Genomic DNA, 26,440 nt, shown 5'->3' with positions numbered 1-26,440 from the left:
GGATTTTACAAAGATGAACGGTGTATTTAATTTACAGCATTTTCTTCTCTTTTGGAAGAATGCTATGTGTTGAAAGCTCGCTCAAAGATATCCTTCTTCCACATGGGTGCTTATTATGCTCATCCGTGTGTAGGTAATGTAGACATATATACATTGGGAAGGAGTGTCTACTCAGGAATCTTCGTTAAATGCCGCGATGTTAAACTTCCTCGTCTTTTCGTAGCCTTTGACGATGCTAATTCCGCACATAATCTACAAAGGTAAGGGAGGAAAAATCAGTTATGCAGTGATGGCTGTCCACAGAAAGGTGGGAGGCATATCAAAAGAGGAACTACCGAAGCAGCTGTGGTAACATGAATTGACACTTTAATAGAAGTAAAACTACGCACATGATCACCACTCTCTCAAACATGCAAAACGAACCTCTGTCACGTAAACCACCACGGCTAGGTCAGGGTTACTCAAATTAACAGAATAGTTGTTTCCAATGCAATTGTCTAGAACAGTCAACACGTCTCTTTTCATCAAAGTTTTCGTGTTCGAACATTTGTAAATGAGGGCCCACGAAGCCTTTTTTGTAGGGGCGTTTTTGTCTTCACTTGATGTTGTGTCTTCCTTAGTTTTTTTTTCCTCCACCTTCTGGTCTTCCTTCTTATCATGTTCCTTCTTATTATCCTCCCCCTTCTCACCCTCCTTCTGATCACCCTCCTTCTGATCACCTTCCTTCTTATCATCTTCCTTCTTATCACCTTCCTTCTGATCACCCTCCTTCTGATCACCTTCCTTCTTATCACCTTCCTTCTTATCACCCTCCTTCTGATCACCCTCCTCCGCCGACACGTTCATCAGCTTCGACAAATGACCAACGGTGAAATTCTCCTTCACGCACGTCCCTTCGGGAAAGTTCTCCTTCAGAACTGGCAAAATGGCCTTTATGAAAGGAGACAAATGTGGCTTGCAAATGCAGTCCAGTGGAATAATTTTACAGAGATGTCGAAGGATATACTTTTCTTTTTTGTTGTGAGCTAAGATGAAGATTTCCTGAACTATGTCAGATGGGTTTTTCTCCGTTATGTTGTTAAATTTTATGAAGGTAAAATTTTTTACTATATTTCTAAGCGGGGCAAATCGATTGTACTCCATGTTTTCCTTCTTAATTTCTTCATTGAGTTGTTTTTCCATGCGGCCTCCTTCTACTTCTCCTTCTACTTCTCCTTCTACTTCTCCTTCTGGTTCTGCTTGCTCTCCGTTCGGCTTGTTCTTCTTCTCCTCCTCCTTTTGCGGTTCCTCCTTGTTCGGTCCCTGTTTCACTGACGATTCATCTGCCTCATTGGGAAAGTGAATCTTCAGAAAATTCAAAAATTCCTTTATGCCTACATTCGTTCGTTTGGGGCTCAGCGTGGAAATGAGGATCCCCTTGCATTCTGCGTTCACGTTTATCTTCTGTCTCTGCGCGGGTGTGGGTGTGTTGGTGGGTGTGTTGGTGGGTGTGTTGGTGTGGTTGTGTTGTGGTTGTGTTGGTGTGGTTTTGAAAAGGAGCAAACATAAAATGGTAACGATTGTGATTATGAAGATGAAGATGAAGAAAGCACGCAAGTGACAACGTAAAAGCGGAGAAATCTTGGAAATACATTTCATCATCCATTTCCAACAGCCATATAATTCTGCACGGATGGGGCTAAGCATCCCGGAGCATATGTTGAGTGCACGTCCTCTTACCTTAGCCTGGTGTCTGCTCCCTTCAAAGATGTACTGGTTTGTCCTCTTCGTTTTTTTATACTCCATGGTGAATTTGCACAGGAGGGATAAGAGAAACAGCGCGGTTAGGAATTTTATTTTGCGAAGATGATGGACCTATTCACTTCCAATGTGCGTGCCTTCTTCTACTGTCAATCCGACGAGACGGCTGCACCTGTAATTGTGCTTAAAAAGAAATTCCCACAAAAAGGGAGAAAACTGCTTGGGCGTATTAAAGAAATGTGCACTCTCCAAACAAAACGCAGTCAGAGTAGCCTTATCCTGGACCCTCCCTGAAGAAACAACGATATGAACTTGCTCTGTTCCAAATAATGGGGACATGGAAATAATCCAAATACGTACTCAAATGGGCGGACGGATGGCTAGATGGACGGACCAAAAGTGATATTCCTTCCCCCACTTCAAAAATTACGTTATCACCAAAGTATGGCAAAATTGTAAGTCACTCATACGGCAATATTTGTACTGCTAACTATGCAAAAAAAAAAAAAAAAAAAAAAAGTTAAACGAAATGGAAAAAATATATATATCTATACCCAAACTTGTCGCACTGATGCATATTACAGTTGCTACTCTGTTGTGGAGAAAAAAAAAAAAAAAAAAAAAAAGTGTCACTGTAACTACTGTGGGTTACATAAGAAGAAGTTAAAATTCAAATGGGATAAAAAAAAAAAAGAAAAAAAAAAAAAAAAAAAAAAGCAACATGATTCTTTAACAACAAATATACTCAAATGAGTAGTAAACAAATGTAGAGAGCACTTGTGCACGTGCAGAAATTAGTGGCGCCCTTTTCTTCCTACTCCCCATATTCATAGGGGTCGTGCAAGAACGCACTACTCGCTTCACACTGACGCTGTAACATGGGGGAGAAAAAACGCATGGATGGCTATTCTCAAACAATATCTTTAAGAAAATTTCTCATCAGAAGTTAAAACACTCTGGCCGTTGTTGTTGCACGTTCAACACAAGCGCATGAAAAAGTTAAACATGAATTTTTTGTGTGACCATTTTATTTTAATATTATTAACTGCTCTTGCAGATATATATATTTTTCTCTCGCGCAAAGACTTCACGGGGGAAAGCATTTTTTCGTCCGCACCTCTGCGGCAAAAAGAAACTTCACGCTGTGTAACAGTGTATCTTCCCATAACCCCCCTGAATGTACAAACGTGCAAAAACGCTCAGTGCTAAAGGAAAGAAGCAAAACAAAGTTGCAAAAATAAAAAAGAGAAGAAAGAAAAAAAACGGGGGGAGAAAGCCACACGTGAATTTGTGTCGCTAGCTCTACATGTGTTAAAAAAAAAAAAAAAAAAATGTGGACGGCCATCCATTTTAACAGACACCACGGGGGGGGACACTCTTACCGAAGCGGAAGCGATCTAGAATGGATAAATGTGCATTACAACGGTGCACATGGTACATACCTATGTACAGACAATGTGCTCTGATGTATTGTCCAAAATGAACAGGCACGTTGTACGCCTAATCGTCGGCGGAAAACTTATGGAAAAAAAAAACATCGACAAGAAAATAATCCAACGCAACTTAGAGCATGTCATCTTACATTTTGATAAGTACAGCCAAGAAACTGGCACATGTGCATTGCTCAAAAAAATTATTCCTTATACAAAAAACACATTCCTCGGAAGTATGCACTTGAAATACTTATATTCCCATGTCGTTGAACCCCTACTAAAAGAGGGGAATATTGACCCCGCATGTTTACCAAACCTTGTTCATACATTTAAAAGAAATGAAGACTGTAACTACATGATGAAAAAATTGAGTGATTACATCACCTGTGCCATTCGAGAAGGAAAAATATCTGTGCAGAATGACGTAAACAACTGGATCGGTGTAGTACAGGTATTTTCTTGCAGACGAAGAGGCATAAATTTTATGCCTCTCTTAAGGCACCTTTTGGTGAAGGACAGTTTTACATCCTCACACAGTGGAGCTACACAACATGTTCAGATGAGTGATCCTTGCAACGTAGAGCCACCTATCCCAAATGATGTACATATTCAACAAAGCACACCCCATCAATGCCAAGTGTTCCATACCATTTCTTCTCGTCATCTCTGCTACGCAACGTTGGAAAGCCTCCCCCCCAGGGCCTTCTGCATACTACTGAATGTCTTGTCCAAAGTTAAAATGCAGAACACGCCAGATTCCATCTTCACAGCCTTTCTGCATGAAAATACGTTCCAAAGACTCCCCTACATGAGCAACATCGACTTGTGCCAACTCGCAGAGGCTCTTCCTCAACTGATATGTGTCGACAGGGAAATTCTTTGCACACTGATAGAACCGGAAGTGCTCAAGAGGGTAAGGTCCTTTGACATTTTACAGTTATCCCTGATCTTTCATTCGCTCTCCAAATATTGGGAGGACTTAAAAAAAAAACACATTTTCTGCATACTCTTCATGCAGAAGATAGAAAAATATTTGACACTATATTCACTACACAATAGGGAGGAGAAGTATATTCTGCGAACTCGAAACAAAAACACGCTGATCGAAATAGTACCCATGTTTTTTTTGGCATACGTGAAAAATGCGCACTACATGTTCCATCATTATTTTTGTTTTTCCAAGTTCGTACAGCTACAGTTTTCGATTTTGTCCAAGTGGCTGTATCGCTCACTAGAACATCGCTCTCTCTTTGGAGGAAATGATCAATGTGGTGTGCCAAATCAACAGGTCCAGCGACCCTCCCTGATGAGTAGGTATCAGCATCAGCAGTTTGGAGACGACGGAGGAAGCCATCCTCCCTGCTTACGCCACACCAACCAAACACTCTCCAATTTGATGTACGCTTTTATTGGCTACCTTTACAACATTAGCACATTACAGTACAAGGAAGAACAGAGCAAATCATTCACCAAGCACCTCCATTTAACCCTGGACAACATTAATCAGCTCCTCTCTTACTTCATGCTTTTTTATCGTCACAGGGAAGTCGTCACAAATGGGACGGAATTCATTCTGCCAGTGCACAAATCCCAGCTTTTAATTTTTTTGTACACCTACTGGGGTTTCCTTCTCGATTTGCACTCCAGCGTAGATGATTGCACAATGATGGAAAAAAAAAAAAAAAATTTAACCTTAACCGTTCAGGCAAAATGGGACGAAAAAGAAAATACCATGCTGCACACAGCTGACTCATTTTTTTTCATCAAATTGGAGAACGTGAAGAAGATAAGTTTTCTCCTTGCACTTTTGGACGAAATTAATCTAAACGCCTTGATGAGAGAAACCTTACAAGAAAACAACAAATACGTCAGTCACATTTATTCACAGATATTAAATGTGGTTAACAACTCGGTAGGAGTTCCCCAACGGGCAGCTCTACATTTCAGCAGACGTGTGGTGGGGCCATACACAATTTCTGAACTGTGCAGGTGAAAATGTTGTATAAAAAAAAAAAAAAAAAAAAGCAATAATATAATGGCCAAGCAAATTGGCTAGCTCCCCATATGTGAATAAATTGCTAATCTCAAAAATGAGGTTTGTCAAATTTGTCCTTCTTCAGAACATTAACATGTCCATATGTCACCAATTACTGTGTTTGCTCCATTTGTGTGCTACTTATTTGATAAATTTGTTTAACATTTCATAGCTTTAACTTTTTTTTCAAAAAGGTATATCACTGCACGTGGTCGGCTACACCTGGGTACTGTCAATAACTCCTCCATTTTTTTGTTCTTATTTCCAAGTCCAATAATGCTATTTCACATTTGGATACTTCAACGTATTTTATCTATATCCCTGTACACAACCGAAATATCACCCACATGATGAGGAACATAAACGTGGATGTATATCACGCTGTTCCTTCTCGCCAGATTATTATATCAACCACGTGCATACGCGAAAGGAAGTGACATAAAAGAGAAGACAAATAAAATAGCGTCATTCATCCTTTTCTTCAAAACCGTATGCTTATTTATTTATTTATTTATTTTTTTTTTTTTTCATTCTGCTCATCACACAGAACTGAAATAAGGAGCGTGTACTTTTGTTCACCTGATTTTTGTGTGCATTCATTTCAAACTAAACTCCCACTTGGAGGGGGGAAATACAATATAACGCCACGTCAAAGGGATTGAATAAATGGCACAGTTTTCTTTTTAAAAATAAACTGTCCTATCAATTCCCATTTTTCCATGGGAAAGAAGGTGCAATCCTTGGGATGCTCCTTGGCGCGAACGTTGCAACATGCCGCGTGTTTGGAAGAAATAGGGAAATTTCTTAAATTGATAATTGACAAAGTGACAAAAGGCACCGTATTTAATTACACCCTAAATGGTGCTCCACGAATGCTGGGCGCCAAGAAAAAATAACGGCTGATCGCTCCCAACCCACACAAGGGAGCGCTGGCGCAACTTCCGGCCATATACCACTCGGGCAAGGTAAACAGTCGGGGTCACACTAAAAGGAGAGAAAAAAAAAAAAAAAAAAAAAAAAAAAAAAAAAAAAGTGAATGCATTCCGACGTTAATAAATCCGCAACTTACTGGAGATGCAGTCTCCCTAACACGTGAAGGAAAAGAAAAATGCCAAAACGGTCAACCGTGCAAAGTGAATAGCGCGGAATGAAGGCAAACGATTTGGCGGATAAGGAAACAGAGCATACGTGCGTTCACACGCTCACACGCGCATAGTATGAATGGTATGCAGCCCTCACACCTTTTGCGTATTTCCCTCTCGCCCGTTCCCACGTTTTAAATTTGCATCCGATTTTTAGTTGCATTTTCGTTTTGGTTTTATTTTATTTTACTTTATTTATTTATTTTTTTTTTTTTTTCCTTTCTCTAATGCGCCCTTTTACGACGCGACCGTGAAACTTAACCTGGTACAACACCCGCCAACAGCGAGTTGGTAATTTGCGTAGCACATTCGTGGCACATGCCCCACAGTTACATTAGCGGAAGTGTTCCTGTTCGCAGGGGAGAGGACACACAGAACTGTGTAACCGATTAGTAAGGTGACGTGCAAAGCGGAAGAGAACACCAATCAAAACATTCAGTAGAATATCCATGGCGACCGTGGACATGCAAGTACGGTCGGGCGAACTCCCGGAGGAGTCCAAGAAGGACCAAAAGAACGATCCCAATGGAGTAAACAAAAGCGAGGAGGAAATGCAATCAGGCATCAAGACATATTACGAAATGAAAATTGAGGAATACGAGTCGATAATAAATAAAAAGTTACAAAACAAAAAAAGGCTGGAAGCGCAGAGAAATGAATTGAATACAAGAGTAAGAGAGCTCTGTGATGAAATTCAGTATCTATTAGAGGCTGCATCTTATGTTGGAGAAATTGTAAAACCCATGGGGAAAAATAAAGTGCTAGTGAAAATAAATCCAGAAGGTAAATACGTAGTGGATATAGCACATAGCATAAACATCGCCCAGTGTACACCGAACACGAGAGTAGCATTATATAATGATTCATATAAGCTACATAAGATCTTACCAAGTAAAGTAGATCCTCTTGTGTCCCTTATGAAAGTGGAGAAGGTACCTGACTCCACGTATGAAATGGTTGGTGGCTTAGAGCAACAAGTGAAAGAAGTAAAGGAAGTTATCGAGTTGCCAGTGAAGCATCCAGAAATATTCGAATCCTTGGGAATTTCGCAACCTAAGGGGGTTTTACTATATGGGCCCCCAGGGACAGGGAAAACCTTACTAGCCAGAGCAGTAGCACACCATACAGAATGTACGTTTATAAGGGTGTCTGGGTCAGAACTTGTACAAAAGTATATTGGTGAAGGATCGAGAATGGTGAGAGAATTATTTGTCATGGCAAGAGAACATGCTCCATCCATTATTTTCATGGATGAAATCGACTCCATTGGAAGTCAAAGGATAGAAGGAGAACATGGAGACTCTGAGGTACAGAGAACGATGATGGAACTCCTAAATCAGTTAGACGGATTTGAATCCACACAAAATATTAAAGTGATCATGTGCACAAACAGAATTGATATTCTCGATGAGGCTTTACTAAGACCAGGAAGAATTGACAGAAAAATTGAATTTCCAAATCCTAATGTTGAAGCCCGTATGGAAATTTTAAAAATTCACAGCAGGAAGATGAACCTTATGAGAGGAATTGATATGATGAAAATTGCTACGGATATGAACAACTGCTCTGGGGCAGAGGTGAAGGCTGTGTGTACAGAGGCTGGAATGTTTGCTCTACGCGAGAGGCGAGTGCACGTTACACAAGAGGATTTCGAGATGGCCGTCGCAAAGGTTATGAAGCAGGATGCGGAAAAGAATTTCACCCTCCGCAAATTGTGGAAGTAGTGTAAAAGCCGAACCATCTGCTTATTCCTACTTGTTGGCATCGCCCACTTGTGCGTGCAATCACCTCCTCCTCCCAAATGCTCGCACAACGATTTGGTGTGGGCACCAAAGGAGCAGTCACACATAACACAGATGGTACAGACAGCGAGCACGGCGCCCTCCTCCATCCCGTGTCTTCCCCCTCCCTCCATGTTCTACATTTCGCCACAACGCGAAATGCGAAATGCGAATTGCGAATTGCGAAACGTGAAACACTTTTTTTAGTTGTTAATGTAGTCACCTTTTATGTACGCCCAGAGTGGGAAAAAAAAAAAAAAAATTTTAAACATCTTAAACCGGCGAGACACGCGCGTGTGCGTAGTTTCATAATTAAAGTGTCACCTACGCCGCAAAGGAAAAAACGAAAAAAAAAAAAAAAAAAAAAAAAAAAAAAAAAGAAAAAGAAAAAAAACGGAAAAAGGGGGGAAAAGTTAATCAGTCCTATAAAACTTATGGTGGATTCTGTCACTGCGAGGACAAATTATTTAATCTGGACGCGTGCATAATTTAAGTATTCACATGTGTGCTTTTTCCATCTTTCGGTGCAGTCGTTGTGAGGCCCACATAATTTGCAACCTTTTCGATTTTGTCTTCTTCACTCTTCTCTTCATTTGAACTCAAAAGATTGGTGTAGTCGTGCAACACCTGGCGATAGTTCAGGTATTCCTCAAGCACTTGGTCATTCTGAAGGAGCTTTTCCCTTCCCCATTTTCGTAGTTCCAACAGGGCACTCTCGTCCAACTTGTTTTTCTCCCCGGCGTTCACAACGCGCAGGAACTTCCTAAATAATTTACGCATATGCGTGGTGTGGACCCGCGGTACTTGTACTCAACAGTGGTTTCTCCCGTCGGGCTACGATGCCGATACGTAAGCCTACGTTTTTTTTTTTTTTTTTTTTTTTTTTTCGCATACATATCCACGTGGGTGTTAATTCCTCCCTTCAAATTGATCTCTTTCAGTAGCACTCCAAAGAGCTAACACTTTTTTTGAATGGAATAAAAGGCTTACCCATGTTAAGTAACCCGTTGGGGATATTCACGTGGAAAATGCGAATGAACAGATTTCCTCACTGTTAAATCTTCCTTCTTCTCACAGTATGCTTCCTACAAATTCGTCTTGTTCTTCACCAAAATGGCTGACAGTTGTTTGGAGTTAATTTGGGGTGACGTCGAATAGGCGCGATGATATGTCGCTCCGGTGGGACGAGACTTATTCCTAATTTGGATGGAAAAAAAAAAAAAAAATTGTGCAAACATCGATGGAGGAGAAAAACTACCAAACGACCGAACCGTGTTCACATTCACATTCGCAGTGCAGGAAATTATTTACAGATAAAAATTGCGGAGGGACCTCAAACGGTACTAACATTCATATTCACCTACCTTACTGAGGGTTATTCACATACCACAATATTTGATGAGGAGCAAAAGGAAGGGGGGGGCACGACACGGTACGAACTTCATCCTTGCACTAGGCCAATAAGCCATTTTTACTGAAACATGCCCCTGTTGGATGAGGTGTTCGTCATCGGCTGCGCAACAGGAGGGAAAGCGCCTCCATGGATGATCACTGCGTGAGTAGAACTTACATCGAATGTTACAAGCCACTTTAGATAATCAGGCCAGAGGGACGGTTGAAAACATCACCAAAAAATGAATGCAAAAAATAATTTATTCTGTTCCATTATTTTGTATCTTGCATGTTGTATGTTGTTTGTGAAGTCCATTACCATATCAGGCAAAAAAAAAAAAAAAAAAAAAAAAAAAAAAAAGAATGGGGAACGCCCTCTCGCACCAGGGGGGAAATCAATCCACCCGCAAAACTTCAAGAGACTCCTCATGCAGATATTTACATGGGCGCCAAGCCTCATAGAGCCACAAAAATGTTCGTACACACATGTACATATGTCTTACCATCTATGTACAGTCATATGCACCTATATACAAGAACACGCAGCTTCGCGTGTACATAACGAATGGGAAAAAAAAAAAAAAAAAAAAAAAAGTCCCTCGTCTTCATATAACACGTTCCGACTAAATGGGCAACATGGACACAGGAGCAGGAATGAAAAATTATAACAAACAGAAATAAAAAAGAGAAGTAATAGAGAAATACACAATAAAATATATGCGAAAAAAAAAGAACAAAAGAAGAAGGGATCAATCAAATCATATCCGGTGAGCGTTTAACCGATTTGATCGATACGACTTCTTTCACTCACCCACGTATTTAGTGGATACACAACATGTAGTAACTCTGAACAAGGTGAATGTCATTTAAAAAAAAAAAAAAAAAAAATAGCTAATGTTGAGTTGGAAAATTTGCCAAATGAGGAGATGGTTCCAATGGAGATATGCTAAAACTGTAAACGTAAATATCGCTCTCTTCTTGTCCTTAGGTCTCAACCGTTTAGGCCATTTTGAACAACATTATTTTCCGTGTTCGCCATCGAACTGTTATTCTTTCCATTGCTACCATGATGTATATCGGCGTTACTTCCTGAGTGCATGATCATGTAGTTCATTAAGTTATCAATTCGATGTGTCTCTCCCTTCTGGTTTGCTTCTCCAGTTCCAGGGTTAACACCCGACGATGCCCCTGATGAAATCAACTGTGTTGGCTTCTCATAAATTGCAGAGGCACCATGAACATCATTGTTACCACTTCGGCTTTTTACATTCCCCATGTGGTAACCACTTACACCAGCACCTGAAGAATGAACCGTTCCAGTAGTGCCCCCTGTCACCCCGCTACTACTCTCACTCGCGTTCAGATCCACCAACTTACTCTTAAAGGAGCTTGCCCCCGATGTGCCTCCCGATGATGGAGATGCTCCAGTTCCCGTCCCACCTGGGGGGATAGAAGCATAGCCGCCTTCATTCCTTGGGTAACCCATATTATATGCGTTGAAATTAGCATAAGGGTTGTTCATATTATTGTACGAGGGTGGAAAAGCTCCACCCAAAAAATTCGGATATCTTTTGAACATACCTCCTCCAGATGGTGGTGATGATGATGCCCCCCCTGATTGTCCTGTTGGTCCTCCGGGTCCTACTTTATTCATTTTTTCATAATTCATATTTTGGAAATTGTTCATATTATAATTGTAATTCATCATGTCGTTGTTCATGTAAGGGAATTTTATGTTGTATAGGTTGTTGTACATGGGGTTCGTGGGCATGTTGTTCATTGCGTTTCTATTTAACACATATGACTGATACTTGTTCATGGGATCCATGTAATTCAGACCACCTCCCATCCCGCTATTGAGTCCACCGTCAGGTCCTCCTACCGAATTCATCATGGTCATCGGACCACTCATCTGTCCTGCCACCCCACTTCCACTCATCTCATTTGAACCTTCTCCTTCCGCATCTTTGCCACTTACAGGACCTTTACTACCACCACTACCACCGGGACCCACACTATTCTTGTTCAGGTTATTTGCGTTATTTATTGTCGTCCCGCTTCCTGAGGAGCCTCCTCCCTTTGCCATGAAAACTCCCTCATTCTTCATCTCCTTACCATTACCACCACCACTTCCACCCCCTGAAGCACCACTTTGGTTGAACATACCCCCACCACCATTGTTTAACATATACATGCTTCCATTGTACATGTAGTATTGTCCATACATCTGTGGGTTGTACATGTAAGGGAAATTATATCCTCCAGGTGGTGCTTCCATTTTGTTCCTTCTCATAGTCAGAACATTCGTCTGCATGCCATAGGGAGTGTTCATACTAGGGGGTATAAAATTGTTAACGTGCATATTAGGGTTAAAATATTTTTCGTCCAAATTTCCGTTTTTGTAAAGGGTTTCAGAATTTACTCCATGGGTCAGGGCAAAGTCGCTAAAATCACTTGTCTCATTTCTATTTTTACTTATGGAGTGACTCCTTGTTCCGTACTTAATAGATACAGTTGGCTTGGTGTTTCGTTTAGCGTAGGGCGCTCTTCTACCTCTGGTGGAAGTGCTCGTAGCTTTCTTCGTTTCCTTCCCCTGGGTTATTGTAGCAAGTGGATTATTCGGGTCGACAACCAACCCAGCAGCTAACGATCCCCCCTCTCCCCCAAGGCTTGCTCCTGGTATGAGTGCCCCCCCTTCTGTAAGAATCTTCTTCTTTCGTCCTCTTTTTTTTTTCTCCGATTTTTTCTTACGCCCTCTTTTTTGCGGAACTTTCACCACCACACCTCCCGCGCCAAGAGCACCTGCATTCTGACCCTGCAAATTGCTAAGCGTACCAACAACACCCCCTACACCTGTTCCATCAACGTTGTTGAGGAGAGCACCTTCCACACCGACAACACTACCTCCACCCTGTACATATTCTTGATTTCCCATACCATCCAACAACTCACCCACAAGTAGCCCATTACCCTTTTGAGCATTCCTCGCCGCCAACCGAAACGACCGATCATTCTTTTGATAATTATTTTTCTGCAGAGCATATGGATTGCTTGCATTAAGACCAGAGGTATAGCCACTAGCTCCCACTCCATGCATATTAGCTCCCTCATTCTTTTTCCTCCTAATTTTATCATTGTCAAAGTTGAAATGCTCTACCTGCTTATGTTGCCTCTTCTTTGAGGTTACTAATGAACCACCATTCAAATTGAAATCAGAACAAAGTTTCTTCTGTTGCTTCAAAATTCTACTTCTGTTTCTTCTCTCTCTACATATTTTATTATATCTTTCTATGATCGTTTCCCCCATCACCTTCGTCTCTGTATCTTTTAAAAGATTATATCCTATAGTATACAACACATCATCATTATCACATAGAAATTCAAACGTTCCCTCCTCCTCCTTCTCTACGTATAACTTAAATTCAATGTTTATCGTATCATTAAGGATGAGCCAATATTTCTCCTTATTTACTTTCCCTAAATAGCCACTGCTATAATCTACTTTTTCTTCCATCAACATTTTTTTTAAATTATTACTTTCACATAACACTAAATTCAAAAGCATCCTGATAATCCTTAACTTTGAAATCACGCTCAGATCATCCCATTCTAGAAATAATTTTTTACTTAATCTTCTGTTTTCTTGTAACTCTTCGTTCTTCACTGAGTCGATTAAATGGTCTCCATTTGGGTTGTTCGCGCTTTCATCATTTTCTTCTGTTCCTCCGAAGGTATTTGCACCGTCAGCAACAGAGGTGTTTGCAATTGTAGTAACTCCTTGTTGCGTAGACGATCCATCGGGGTTCTCGTTCCTTACAATGAATGTCGTTCCCGAGTCTTCCCTCTTAGCACCATCCTTTGCGACGCCCAACGGGGCTTCCTCCATTCCCTGGGGCTCTTCCCCCTCTTTTACTAACTTGTCTGATGATAACTGCTCCGCTTTTCCGTGGTTCCTCGATTTCTTACGCACCTCATTCGCTTCATTTAAAGGGGGGTCTTCCGCATCATCCCCCTCGATTGTCTCGTCCACTTCGTTCTCATTCTCGCTGTCATTTTCGTCGTCCTCAGGATCAGGTTCCTCCTCCTCGTCAATCGCATCATCAATCACCTCCTCATTTACATCATCAATCACTTCGTCAATCACCTCCTCATTTACATCATCATTCGCATCATCAATCGCATCATCATTCGCATCATCAATCGCATCCGCATTCACATCCTCCTCCGCCTTGCCTTTCCTTTTCCTCTTATCATTCTTCTTCTTCTTCTTGAAACTATTACCCCCACCAGATGTGCCGCCACCACCTCCCGACTTACTCTTCTTCCCTCTCTTAATTTCCATCACGGGAAAAAGCTCATTGAAATTTATGACTCTCATCAGCGAGCTCTGCTTGTCCTCGAAAATACGAGAAATATACCTATACATAAATATGGACTTAGAGTTAAAGTACCTACCTAGAAAAAAAAATAATTTAAGAATAAAATTCCTGCCAAATTCGGTAGTCTCCTTATTCTGAAACATTTCGTCGATGTCCTTGAAATTCCAACTCATCTTCAATACATCTTTGTAGACAGTCAAGAAAAGCAACACCATCACGTAATTTGGATTATTAATAAAGAGAATCGACTCGTCATCTGCATAGGTTGGTACTTTCATCTGCTTAATATAACTCTCCTTCAGATTCCTTTTCCTTTCCCTCTCCTCTAGGACACTTCTTCTGGCATCTACGGTATAGTCGTTAGGGTCAAAGTAAGGGTTCTCTTCCTCTTCGTCCTCTGACGCGTTTTCATCTTTCACGTTGTTCTTGCTATTCCTATTGCTACTATTGTTGTTATTCTTTTTCTTTTCATTCTTCACAGCCTTCTTGCTCTTGCTACTACTTTTGCCACTAGTTTTGCTAGTGCTCTTGCTAATGCTCTTGTTGACGCTCTTACCGCTATTTTTGTTACCGCCTTTCTTGCCATCTTCCTGGGTTCCCTTGCGATTTCGATTCCTCTTCTTCAGGCTGAAGGACATTCTCTTTTTCTTCTTCTTCGTTACGCTACCTTTGGTAACCTTTTTGGATGACGAAGATGACCGCCTCTTCGGATCACTTTCTTCGTCCTCCTCGTCGTCATCCTCGTCATCATCATCATCATCCTCATCATCTTCCTCATCCTCATCATCATTGTCATCATCATCGTCTTCCTCCTCTTCTTCCTCTTCCTCTTCTTCTTCCTCTTCTTCTTCTTCTTCTTCTTCTTCGACGACCTCTTCCTCTTCTTCATCCTCCTCGTCGTCTTCGTCGTCATCCTCCTCATCATCCTTGCCACCTTTACTCCTACTGCCCCCCTTGCTCTTCCTCGACTTAGAATCTGCCTGACGATCCTTGCCAGAACCGCCCTTACTGTTGTTCTTTTTTTTCTTCTGATCCGCAGAACCCTTCTTCGTAATGTCCTTCCTCTTGGTCGTTTCAGATACTCCAGATTTGCCTCTTCCGGAGAGGCTATTCTTCACGACGTCACTTCTCCTTGTGTCTGCGCCACTTTTCTTCTTCGAGCTCTTCTGCTTCGATTCTTCACTGTCACTTCCGCTGATACTTTTCTCCCTCTCTCCTTTTTTGTATCTTTCCGATTTTACCTTTTTCTCTGTCTTCCCCACGCTCCTACTTATCCTAGAGCCCTCTTCCTTCGAACTAGCCGTGTGATTACTCATCAATTCACTCGCATCCTCGCTGCTCCTTTGGGCTCCTTTACTGCTACTTGACGATGTGGACGCTCTTTTCTCCTTTTTAACATTCTCGCTGTTTACGCTCTCCTGACTAGCGTTTTTGGAAAGGCTTCTTGTTGAATTATTTCGACGGGCCTCATTCTTAGGCGTATCATTCTTAAGGGTGTCATTCCTCGACGCTATACTCCTCGAGGAGCCACTTTTCGAGGGAGTGCTCTTCGCTGAGGAGCTTTTCGAAGGCGTGTTCTTCAAGGAGGAACCCTTCGATGGGAGGCCTTTTGATGAGGCGCCCTTCTCATCACCAGCTCTGCTAGCGCTGATTCTACTATGATTGGTGGAAGAGGCACTGCTACTGTTACCCTTCCCGTTCACGTTTTTCGATTTGGTACCTTTAGAAATTAACTTGTTGTTTACTTTAAGGTCGTTCTTTTCCTGTTTCTCGTTGTACGAATCCTTCCTCTTTTTCTCACCATTCGAGTGGGAGGACTCATCCTTTTTTTTATCTTCAATCGTTGCTCCCTTTTCACTTCTGCTTCTATTCGATTTGACACTCTCCCTGGAGTTGGAACCTTTGTTCTTCAAAGATTCGCTCGTGTTGTTTTTAAACATTTTCACATTTTTAAGGTCTTCCTTTTTCTCGTTCATTTTGGCGGTGTCCATTTTGGATCTGGTGTTGGAGGAGCTTTTACTTTTGCCCTCTTCGATATTCTTGTCGCCGCCCTTTTCGCTCTTCCTCCTGGAAAGGCTCTCCGTGCGGCTGTGAGTAACTTCTCCCTCGATATTCCAACTATTCCCCCCCAATCTGCCACCACTTTTGCTTTTCACACTAGAGTCGTTGGAGCTCCTTCTTTCTTGGTTCTTCATTTTTTTCATAATACCTCTATACACATCCTTATTTTTTGACTTTACCCTTTCCTTGGTACTTAGTCGTCCTTCCAGTGGGCTGGCGTTACCAAAGGGAGTGTTCCTATCCTTATATGCACACAGAACGTGCATAAAAAAAAAAAAAATCTATTTATACACAAGTACACGAGTGTGACATGGAAACACTGTCCATGGGAGTACTACCAATGGAACGACTCCCCTTTACATATGCCTTTCGTGAATTAAAAAAAAAAATTATGTTGTTCCTTTGTAGGGACATGTATGATCTTGTGTACTGGATGACCTGTGTGTCCAGCACGTAGGCATATATGTGCGTTTATTCTAAAACCCTCAATGGGTTTCCACAGCGCTTTCACCTGTTCGCTCGCATGCAAACAAATGTGCACCCGAGGACATGTAAAACGTGTGTGTATCACACTTAGAGGAGCGCATATCTACCCCATCCCCCCCAAAAAAAAAGGGATGCTTTCCGTTTTTGCTTTCCTTCCTGTTAATGTGTTTTTCCTCCCTATTTTTTTTTTTTTTTTTGAGAAAAAAAAAAAAAAAAAAAAAGTGCGCAGTTTTGTTCGTGCACAATAGCTCCCTCGTTCATTATTTGGCCAAATCTTTTTTTTTTTCTTTCTTTCCTTTTTCAAAAAAAGAGGCAAGAGCAAAGGGAAGGGGGGGAAAGGTATACAGAGAAGGTATTTTATTTATACGTGTGCATATGCAAGTACACATAGGCATATACACGCACATACAAAAAGGGGGTATGTGCGCGCAAACAAATTGGGCATGTGAACAAACGCAAGCACTCAAAGGTCGCCTTGCCGTTATCGTCATACGACACATATGCACATTTAACAATATCCACACATAATTAACAATTCTGTTAAACAAATTGAAAAAAAAAAAAAAAAAAAACGAACACATATAAATACTACATAATATAAACAAAATTCAATCGCCTGTGAGAAGGTGCTACTTCAATGGCATGCTGATGATACAATAGTGTTACATCCGAATGAGAGGGGATGAATATGGTTTCCCCTGTTGGGTACATAAGAACGCTCTCACGATGAAGAGTTTGCATTTCGTGTGCCTCATACCTCACGTTCTGTGTTTACAGGTATGCAACTGTACATATTCAGTTATTCATTCAATCACACCCACGAGGGTACGAGCAAATTCGCACTTGTGATAAGAACAAACTCTTGCGCTCCTTCCGTATAAGAAATTCCCTCCATGTGATTTTCGCGCATACGTGTTTACATGCATGCTCGTTTCACATAGTTGTCACGACAAATATAAATATGTGATTATACACGTAACCCGCACGCAAAAACTGGTTCACCCAAACATAGGCAAGTGAATTGAATGAGCGTAAATTTTGTTTGCGCTCCTTCAAATGGTTGAAAAAAAAGTCGTACGCGCTATTATATACAAACGCAGTGGAAAATTATTAAAAAAAAAGGTTAAGTGGTAAAAATGGGCAAAAGGGAAAGGAAGGTATTATCGAAAAAATACATCACCCAAATGGCAATTTGCCCATATGGCCACATAGCGCCGTAACAAATATGACCATAAAGTGGGGAAAAGAAAAAAAAAAAAAAAAAAAAAAAAAATATGAACATATGAACATATGAACATATGAACATATGAACATATGAACATATGAACATATGAACAGGAAGGAAAAGAAGGAAAAAAAAAAAAAATAAAATAAAATAAAATACTTACATAATATGCTAGCAATTAACACAAATTAGGGGGAGGGGGAAAAAAAAAAACATCCCTTTTTTCGAAAAATGGGGAAAATAGAAAAAGATAAAACAAGTGATAAAAATAGTAAAGTCGCAAAATGATAAAAGAAGAAAAATTAGAAAACACTAAAAATCGCAAATGCTTCAAAGTACCCCAAAGTGGCCAAGAACGACCTGCCCCAGCGAAAATAGCCACAAAAAAATTCGCGAAATGTAAAAAGCAAGTGGAAAAAAAAAAAAAAAAAAAAAAAAAAAAATGGCCAAAATGATTAGCGTGTGGCCATATGGGAAGGAAAAAAAAAAAAACTTTATGAAAAAATGTATTGTTCCATACGTATCACTGCGTTTACGAAGAGGATACATATGCGAAGGAGGTTTACAAATTTGGCAATTTTGCCACTTTGGCCAATTCAACAAATTTAAGCGTTCAATGAGTTAACGAGTTAAACGAATAAGGAGGGTGAAAGAAAAAAAAAAAAAAAAAAATGACGCAAGTGGAAAAATTTACTTAAGAAAGGAGCAAACGAAATTTGCCAAAAATTGAAACGATGAGGAAAAAAATTGTGAACGATTAAGAATACTTTTTGATGTAGAATGGTGAAGCGTTGTTATGTGTGGTACACAGTACACGTCACTACACGAATACACACTCCCCTTTTTTATAATCTCACCTTAGCAACAATCTTCGCCTCTCATCGCCTTATGCTTGCACCCCTCTTTTCAATAAATGTGGATTATGCACACATACATGTTTATATATGTACACATGGCATATGCACACATTCCTATAATTACAAATTCCCATATCGACTGCTTACCCTTTGCAAGAGTTGTTCGCAAAATCAACATGCCCGTAAGCTATGCATCCACCAATGTGATCGTCCATAGGACGCTCCAAAGAGTGGACCTCTTCAACTGGTAAGAGAAGGATGTGTAAGTAGAGAACATAAAAAAGCGTTTACATTTGATTATATAACTTGCAACATATATTGTATCCTTTTATCCTTACAAGGTGTAATAAATGCCATTTTAAAAAAATGAAGACTTTCTTCTAATAATGTTACAAAAGGTGATGAAATAAAAAAAAAAAAAAAAAAAAAAAAAAAAAAGTTTTCAAATCAGCATATGAACATGTTCCAACATGACAGTTTGAGGGTTGCCTTTTTTTTAAAATTTAAATCTTCAAAAAGCAACACTTGAAAAAGTGCTTTGCAAAATGTGAAAAAGTTTTCCCAAAACCAAATCCTGCGTTTAAGAAACCGTTGATATGCATACAAAAGGTGAAAAAAAAAACTCAAACAAAAAGCATCAAACAAAAAGCATCAAACAAAAAGCATCAAACAAAAAACATCAAACAAAAAATCAAACATAGAACAGGAAAAAAAGAAACGCTCGTCAAAAGGAGGCGTAGCGAGGTGTGTATCCTTCTAAACCACATCCTCACGAAGAACTCATCAAATTAGGCAACCTCACATTATGGTCTTAAACATATTTGAAAAAATCACAACGAAAAAAAAAAAATAAATAATAAAATAAAAAAAAAAAAAAAAAAAAAAAACATATGTGGTGTACAAATATCGTCCTGCGTATACAATACCGTCATCCCAAATAAACGTCCACATTTTTTTAAACATTCCATAAGTGCAAGAAGGAAAAGAAAATAATTTAACATCACTTCGGGGCAATTCAAATGGAGTATTATCATAATTACAGAGAACATCTTCATATGCACCACTTGTTAGAAACACCTATATGCACAGATGAGTTACAAGATTTATATGCTCCCTTTTTTGGAACATCACTACGTTCGGGTTACATGACGACAACATCCAAACGGATTCATCTCATCTGTAAAGGCAAGTCTCGTCCCTATAACCTTCAGTGAGAACATATTTTCCCTTCCTCCAACCTTCCCTCTTCCGTTCATTTCACTTGCTCTTTTTACCACTCCAGTGAGAGCCTTTTTCCCGTATGCACAGGTATAGTTCCGAAAATGGCACCGCACAATACGTACAATTTTGGGCAATTGATGCCTTCACAAAGTTGGTGATAAATCCGTGTAACAACAAAATGACATTTAAAAAAAAAAAAAAAAAAACACACGGGGGGGGACCATTTGACAGGTTCAATTTTTTACATTAGCACAAGAAGGGAATAAATTGAAATATATATCACACATCCATATTTGAAAATTCGCAATGTTGAAGGTGGAACCCTTTTTGTCCCTTTTTTTTTTTTTTTTTTTTTTTTTTGCCCTTTAAAAAGAGAGAAATGTTATTCTCTTTTTCACGCTCAATTAAGAAGGATAAAGGAACTACATATACAATGTGACCCTGTATGTCGCAGAACTACTTGCGCATTTTTTCATTCCAGAAGCCCGACATACGCGATGACCACACACATGAGCATCTTACATATGTCAGAAGGAAAACTACCATATGGTGAAACACTCAACGGGGGAGAAAACACAAAATTCCACTTCTACACCCCTCCACTCTCAATTCGAACTGTTTCTATTAAGTTTTTCCCACATAATGCACTCTCCACTATTAAAACGCAAAGTTATGAAAAAATATCCATTCCATTTTCTCGTCCAACTTGGTAATGTTCTCATCCACACACGCTAGTACAATTTCGTTCCACCATGGTTGGGTTAAAAATATGTTTTCCTCTATAAGTTCGGAAATTTCTCTTCCATAAGGCTTCTGCAAAGGGAAAAATGTTTGCCCTTGTCATTTTCCAAAAATATTTTCCGTATCCACGTTACGACATAGGGTTGGACCTGTAGAGATGATTATTTAACATCCCCTTGGAATGTCTGTGGAGGTATCGCCAGCTTCGTATTTACCCACCAACCTGCCTATATAGCTTTCGCCTCTTAATGGAGACGGAAATTTGTAGGCATTTTTGAATTCACCTTCATGTGGTAGTTTTTGTTACCTGTCCAGGCGGATCCTTAAAGGTACAACAATTTTTAACTACCCACATAACCGGGTATTTCAGAAGAAGAGCCCCCCCTTGAATCGAACGCATAAAATGGGGCGTTCTAATTTGGATAAAGGGGGGAGGTCGAAGTAGTACGAAAGTTACAAGTGGTTCGTAGGGTGTACCAAATAGTAGCCGATAAGAGAGAACAAATCTATAATTCGTATGCAACAACGTATGGGAAAAAGGAAATTAACTAATTAGCCTCCAGTTGTGTCATACAAACAGGCACAACCATGAAAGTGGAGAAAAAAAAAAAAAAAAAAAATTTTCATCAGTCCACCTTCTGTTTCTCCTTCGCCAATTTGATGCTTCTGAATAATTCCCTGCAGATGGTAAAAACGCGTGAAGAACATTTATTTTTATTTATTTTTTTTTTTGTATGTCCAAAAAAAAATCTATGCGTATAACAATGCGCGGAGATATTCACACATAAATGGGATGCCTAACCTGAACAGAGAAAATGTAACTGGTATTGCATACGGAATGAGGATGGGGAGTATGGAGGCCAGAAGGAAGTCCTTCGAAAGGATATCGTAAATAGAGAAGGTGTCGTCGCTCAGCAGCTGCAAAGAGTGTGTGTATGGGGGGGAGCATCCATTGTTCATGAGTGGTGTATAAGCGTGTATAAGCGGTGTAAAGGCGTGTATAAGTGGTGTATAAGAGGTGTATAAGAGATGTATGCGCCATGTATTAACACCTTAACAAACGGAGTAGGGGAAAAACACAAAAATTTACATGCATATGCAAGAGGCTTACTTGCAATGAATCCTGATAAGCGCTTTGTGCCAGAACGACCGCTGCTCTGAAGTACGTTTCCCGCAGGAGCCCTGCCTCCACGCGCCGAGTATTTCCTTCGTCGCTACTTGCACTGGTGGCACCACCGTACGACTGTAAAGAGTTCCGAATGGTATTTCCTAATTGGTGTATTTTACAACCCTCCGCTCCCCGCATAAGATCCAAACTACATTTAAGCTTATCCAGAATATCATTAAAAACGTGCAAAGCATGCACAGGCACTCTAAAATAAATACTCACATTTGATATGGAGACGAATTTATCGAGATTGTTCAATGCTTCCACCACGTAGTAAATATAACCTTGCCTCATAAGAGCCAAAATCTCAAAAGGAAAAATACCACTTTTCACAGGGCTATCATATGAAAAGTTAAACTGTAGATTATCCTTACAATGGACTGAGTATAAAAAGGAGTTTCCTTCATCTGTGGATTCATTCCGCACATATTTTATATCATACTTGTCTGGATCGAAAATCGTAAAAACGTAATCAGAAAAATTTGCCACTAATCCCAAATATTGCCTCAAGTGGGAAATGAAAAAACCGCAAATAAAAGGAGCCTCCTCTGAGACATTCACAATTTTTTCCTTTTCCCTTTTCACCTTTTTTCTGCCTAGTGCATTGTTCAGGTGTATAACTCCCCACTCGGCAAAAGAAACCGTGGTCTCCAACTTCCCCGTGGGAGGATTGTAAAAAAAAAATTCCTCTCGTGTGGGAAAGATAGCCATCAAATTGATGCTTTTCGGGATATGATAAGTTGGCTTTCTCAGAATGTCTCCAAAAATGACATTGTCAAAAAGGTTCGTGAATTTATTTACCTTGTCCAAGATGATCACACGCTTGCCTTCCATCTCCTTTTCCTTTTCCGAAATTTTAAACAAATCAATATTTGCAATTGTCTGCGTGTACACATTTATTTGAAAAAGGTTCAGAAGCTGCTCGATGAAATTTCTCAGATAGGGGTAGTACACCTCTTTGTAAAAATCCCACGTAGCGATATTCACGGGCGAAGCATAGCTTTTTGGAGCCTCTTCCGTTGGTCTGCCTTCCGCTGGTCTGCCTTCCGCTGGTCTGCCTTCCGTTGGTCTGCCTTCCGTTGGTCTGCCTTCCGTTGGTCTGCCTTCCGTTGGTCTGCCTTCCGTTGGTCTGTCATTTGGTAGACCACCACTCTGTCGCTCCCTCGACTGGTTAGCAGTTTCGTTGCTCTCCCCTTCCGCTATGTTGTACTTTCTCACTTTGTAATTCCCCTCGTTGTACAAACTGCTAGCCAAGTAAAAGTTCAGGTCCAATTCCGGGTTAAAAAAAAGCGACCGATTAGGTGACTTAAAAAAAAAGATACGCTTTACAATGTTCCAAGTTTCTTCTGCCAACCGTTGGTAGTATGTGGTGGCGTTCTCTTCCTCTCGAATGAACTTCATGTGGATAGTGTTATTCCCCTTCAGTGTCAAAACAACCCCCATATCTTTCTCCTCTCGGTTCTCACTTAAACATATGAAGTATCTATTGTTTACTATATTATGGATATTACTTTCCCCGGGGGTGTTACCCAAGCAAATATTTGCAATATCCCGCATGCCATCACTTCTCATTTCGTCTCCACTAACGAGGAGTGGTTGCACGTAAAACAACTCCTTCACATCCGAGATGCTTCTTCCTACTGGCTTATCCTTCCACTCATACTCAATTTGGCTAGAAAAATATTCCTTCATTTTTTCTCCTAACGAATCTGTGCTTCCATCTTCCCCTGTCGATACGATGAACAAATTTATAAGCAAGTGGGAGATCTTGGCATTGGACCAGTTTTGTCTTTGCGTCATTGGCTTCTCCCTTCCCTTCCCATTGTAAATATCCTGCACCAACGCACAGGTACTACTCAGCCTGTGCAATGGTACCCCTTGTCTCTCATACTTGTTCAGAGAAAAAATTACCAACACACACACCACCAGAGATACTGCGTAGAGTATCACGCAGGGCGTTCTGGTGTTCATGTTCACCTCCCAGGGGGTCAAGCGAGTCAAGCTTCACGTAACTAGGTGGCATATGTATTGCAGAGGGGTGGCCGCGTCGCTCTTGCTCCTCTACACTGTTCCCCCGTTCACCTGTATATGCCCCCTGGAATACGCTCTAGCATTGGCGGGTCCATCAACGGAAGTGACCAAATGGAAAAAACCTGATGCATCCTACAGTCTTCCTATGTAAGAAGTTATTACTTTTTCCAGTTCACGAGAAGGAGCAATGCCCATTTGAGGAACCTCCCATGCCGATTGAAATGACATACCTGCAGGTCTGTTCATAATACTTCTGTGTAACTTTCCCCTATTTATGTACTCTTTAGTAAAGCAAAAGAGAGGAGGAAAGGATAAAAAAAAAAAAAAAAAAAAAAATCACTACTAAATGATTACCAGTATTACCTTAACGCAGTGACGAAATAGGCCTCGTCGCATACACATCAGTGTATGTGCTATATGCCTGTGCATGCACATACATTAGTGTACCCTATGCACTTGTACCGCCTTCCAATGTTGACGCCCTACTCATCAAAAAGGTGGTGTGTGTGCTTTTTCCAAACGGGCGTAGAATTTTTTTTTTTTTTTTCCGAAAGAATATTTGCTTAGAGGGGAGGGTTTTGGCTTCTAATAAAAGCGCAGCGTCATATTGTTTTTTTTTTTTTTTTTTCCACCCGCTTCACTCGCTTAGGGAAGACATACAAAAGGAGGTAACACAATTGCATGCGTAACAGTTGCTCAAGCAGAGAATGTACACATGTGTGCGCAGTATATACCTACTTACTGATTCCGTGTGGGCTGCTACCGATCATGACCTCCCTCTCTTCGCTCACTTTGCCACAGAGAGAAAGAATCTCTTACAGTACGATCCACTCGGTTTACACAAAGGGGACACATGTTGGAAGTTACAAAAAAAATAATAATAAATAAATAGAACAAGAAACTTTGGAATTGTGCTATACCCTTTGAAGTGGACAAAAATAATTATCCATTCAACGAAACATTGCAATGAAGTGGGGGTTGTGATTCGAATGTACCTCCCCTATCTTTTGGCAAACCCAGTTTCCTCTGCACAGTTACTTTTAATTCTTTTTTTCCACCATCGAATGTTACACATTGTCAAAACTTAACTACACATAGGGACCCTTCCCAACAACATGGTATGTAAAAACAGATGCATCAAAACGGGATGATGTCTACACGGTGAAACTAACTCATTCGCGCAAGGCGGTAGTAAAAGGATAGATGAGGCATTTCTCTCCACTGTACGATCGACGTGCACCTATTTTGCGCTTGCGTCATTTTCCACGTTGTCTCTTTTTTTTTTTTTTTCTCCTGTTCAAGTGGACGGAGCTATATGAGGAGGAACGATTCATGGCAACGTTTTGTGAGGACCGTTTCACACAATGGACTGTATACCACTACGCCATATTCCCAAAAAAAACCTTTAAAAAAAAAAAAAAAAAAAAAAGGGGGCGTCAATTAATGTATCCCTCGCGTAGACGCTTGTATATATGTCCACGGGAGTATAACTATACGTAGGCTACGCTTCGATGTATATCAACGCATATTTTTCCGATCCCCCTGCGGCAACATAACCTCGTGCCGCATGAGCTATTTCCCCGCTTCCATTACGCTCTGGTTCTTTTCCTTTACACCCAAGAAAGGTGGGTACTTCATTTCCTCCTTTCTGCGCCGCAATTGTGTGTTACCCCCTTCCACAAGTTGTACTGCACCAACGGGGGGAAAAAGAACCCACAAGTGTATTTTTCCATCACGACCTTAGCACCTGTTATATGTACATAAGAATTGCCTGGGGAGATGGTGATGTAAACTTTTCATTTGAGAAAATGCAGAACGATGACGCAACCACAACGGTGAGCCGACAAAAATAAGAACCCCTCCCACTTGCTAATGAGAAAAAAAAAAGGAAAAACTCTCTCCTATTTGTGATCGCCTTTCAGCCATGAAACATCCAAAGTTAAGTTCGCAGAATGTAGACCCAACCTGCTACCAGTGAAGAAAACGAATCGACAATTTAATAAATATGGACGATGTAAGGTTTTTTAAAATGAAGGATGATCCATAAGGGTGTAGCTATTCATCGCGTCAACGATATGACATACCAATATAAACGTACACACATTATGCTTGTGTATATTTTCTATCTCCGTAACGGCCACACACACACTGTTCGACTACATGAACTTTCAAAGTATCTGCCTTCCGGTGGTGGAAGTATGAAGGGAGGGGGAGGGCGGTACACACTGCGACGATCAGAGAGATTGCATCATATGTTCACCACGGGAACGCATATCACAGAGGAAAGAAAATGCCATGCTATGTATACTAATCATATGTACACGTAATATAATACATTGCCTCTGTAATTTGGTATGTTGTGCCACCCAAGGAGCTGCATGGAAAATTTTCTCTGCTTATGCTTTATGTGGCAGATGGGCCATTATCTCCACTCCTTAAGTAATAACTTCATCATGTGTATATAACTAACCGTTTGGGGAGGAAAAAAAAAAAAAAAAAAAAAAACATTTCCACAATGACGAAACAGACAAAGGTGTTTGATTTTTTTTTACAGTCGCACCAAACCATGGAATGCGTACTAAGTTGTAACACTTTCCCCTCCCCTTTACTTCTTTCTTTTTGTCTCCACGCCCCCTGCGTTCCCTTCTGCAAAATGATATACAAGTGAACAGACGAACAGGTGGACGAACGAACAAATGAACAGACAAACAAATGTACAAATGAACATATGTTTTCTTTTGCCCTATG

General features: G+C 40.5%; 6 protein-coding genes across 6 annotated transcripts; 2 read left to right on the top strand and 4 right to left on the bottom strand.

Moving 5' to 3' along the window:
• Positions 1–171: 171 nt before the first annotated feature.
• On the bottom strand, positions 172–1,785 carry PKNH_1468800 (conserved protein, unknown function; the record flags this gene model as incomplete). Its single annotated transcript, XM_002262527.1, has 3 exons — positions 172–252; positions 424–1,449; positions 1,720–1,785. 3 exons carry the CDS (start codon positions 1,783–1,785, stop codon positions 172–174), a joined length of 1,173 nt encoding a protein of 390 aa, XP_002262563.1.
• A 1,434-nt stretch (positions 1,786–3,219) lies between these two features.
• On the top strand, positions 3,220–5,166 carry PKNH_1468700 (conserved Plasmodium protein, unknown function; the record flags this gene model as incomplete). The annotated part of the gene is made up of 1 exon (XM_002262526.1): positions 3,220–5,166. One exon carries the CDS (start codon positions 3,220–3,222, stop codon positions 5,164–5,166), a length of 1,947 nt encoding a protein of 648 aa, XP_002262562.1.
• Positions 5,167–6,799: 1,633 nt separating this feature from the next.
• Positions 6,800–8,074, top strand: PKNH_1468600 (tat-binding-like protein; the record flags this gene model as incomplete). The annotated part of the gene is made up of 1 exon (XM_002262525.1): positions 6,800–8,074. The coding sequence occupies one exon, from the start codon at positions 6,800–6,802 to the stop codon at positions 8,072–8,074; it is 1,275 nt and encodes a 424-aa protein (XP_002262561.1).
• Positions 8,075–8,620: 546 nt separating this feature from the next.
• PKNH_1468500 (conserved Plasmodium protein, unknown function) lies at positions 8,621–8,911 on the bottom strand (the record flags this gene model as incomplete). The annotated part of the gene is made up of 1 exon (XM_002262524.1): positions 8,621–8,911. One exon carries the CDS (start codon positions 8,909–8,911, stop codon positions 8,621–8,623), a length of 291 nt encoding a protein of 96 aa, XP_002262560.1.
• A 1,603-nt stretch (positions 8,912–10,514) lies between these two features.
• PKNH_1468400 (conserved Plasmodium protein, unknown function) lies at positions 10,515–16,229 on the bottom strand (the record flags this gene model as incomplete). The annotated part of the gene is made up of 1 exon (XM_002262523.1): positions 10,515–16,229. The coding sequence occupies one exon, from the start codon at positions 16,227–16,229 to the stop codon at positions 10,515–10,517; it is 5,715 nt and encodes a 1,904-aa protein (XP_002262559.1).
• Positions 16,230–21,119: 4,890 nt separating this feature from the next.
• PKNH_1468300 (conserved Plasmodium protein, unknown function) lies at positions 21,120–23,632 on the bottom strand (the record flags this gene model as incomplete). Its single annotated transcript, XM_002262522.1, has 3 exons — positions 21,120–21,171; positions 21,296–21,411; positions 21,605–23,632. The coding sequence occupies 3 exons, from the start codon at positions 23,630–23,632 to the stop codon at positions 21,120–21,122; spliced, it is 2,196 nt and encodes a 731-aa protein (XP_002262558.1).
• Between the last annotated feature and the right edge of the window lie 2,808 nt (positions 23,633–26,440).

Source organism: Plasmodium knowlesi (assembly GCF_000006355.2).
Source record: "Plasmodium knowlesi strain H genome assembly, chromosome: 14".
Classification (NCBI taxonomy): domain Eukaryota; phylum Apicomplexa; class Aconoidasida; order Haemosporida; family Plasmodiidae; genus Plasmodium; species Plasmodium knowlesi.
This window is presented reverse-complemented; position numbering and strand designations above follow the sequence as displayed.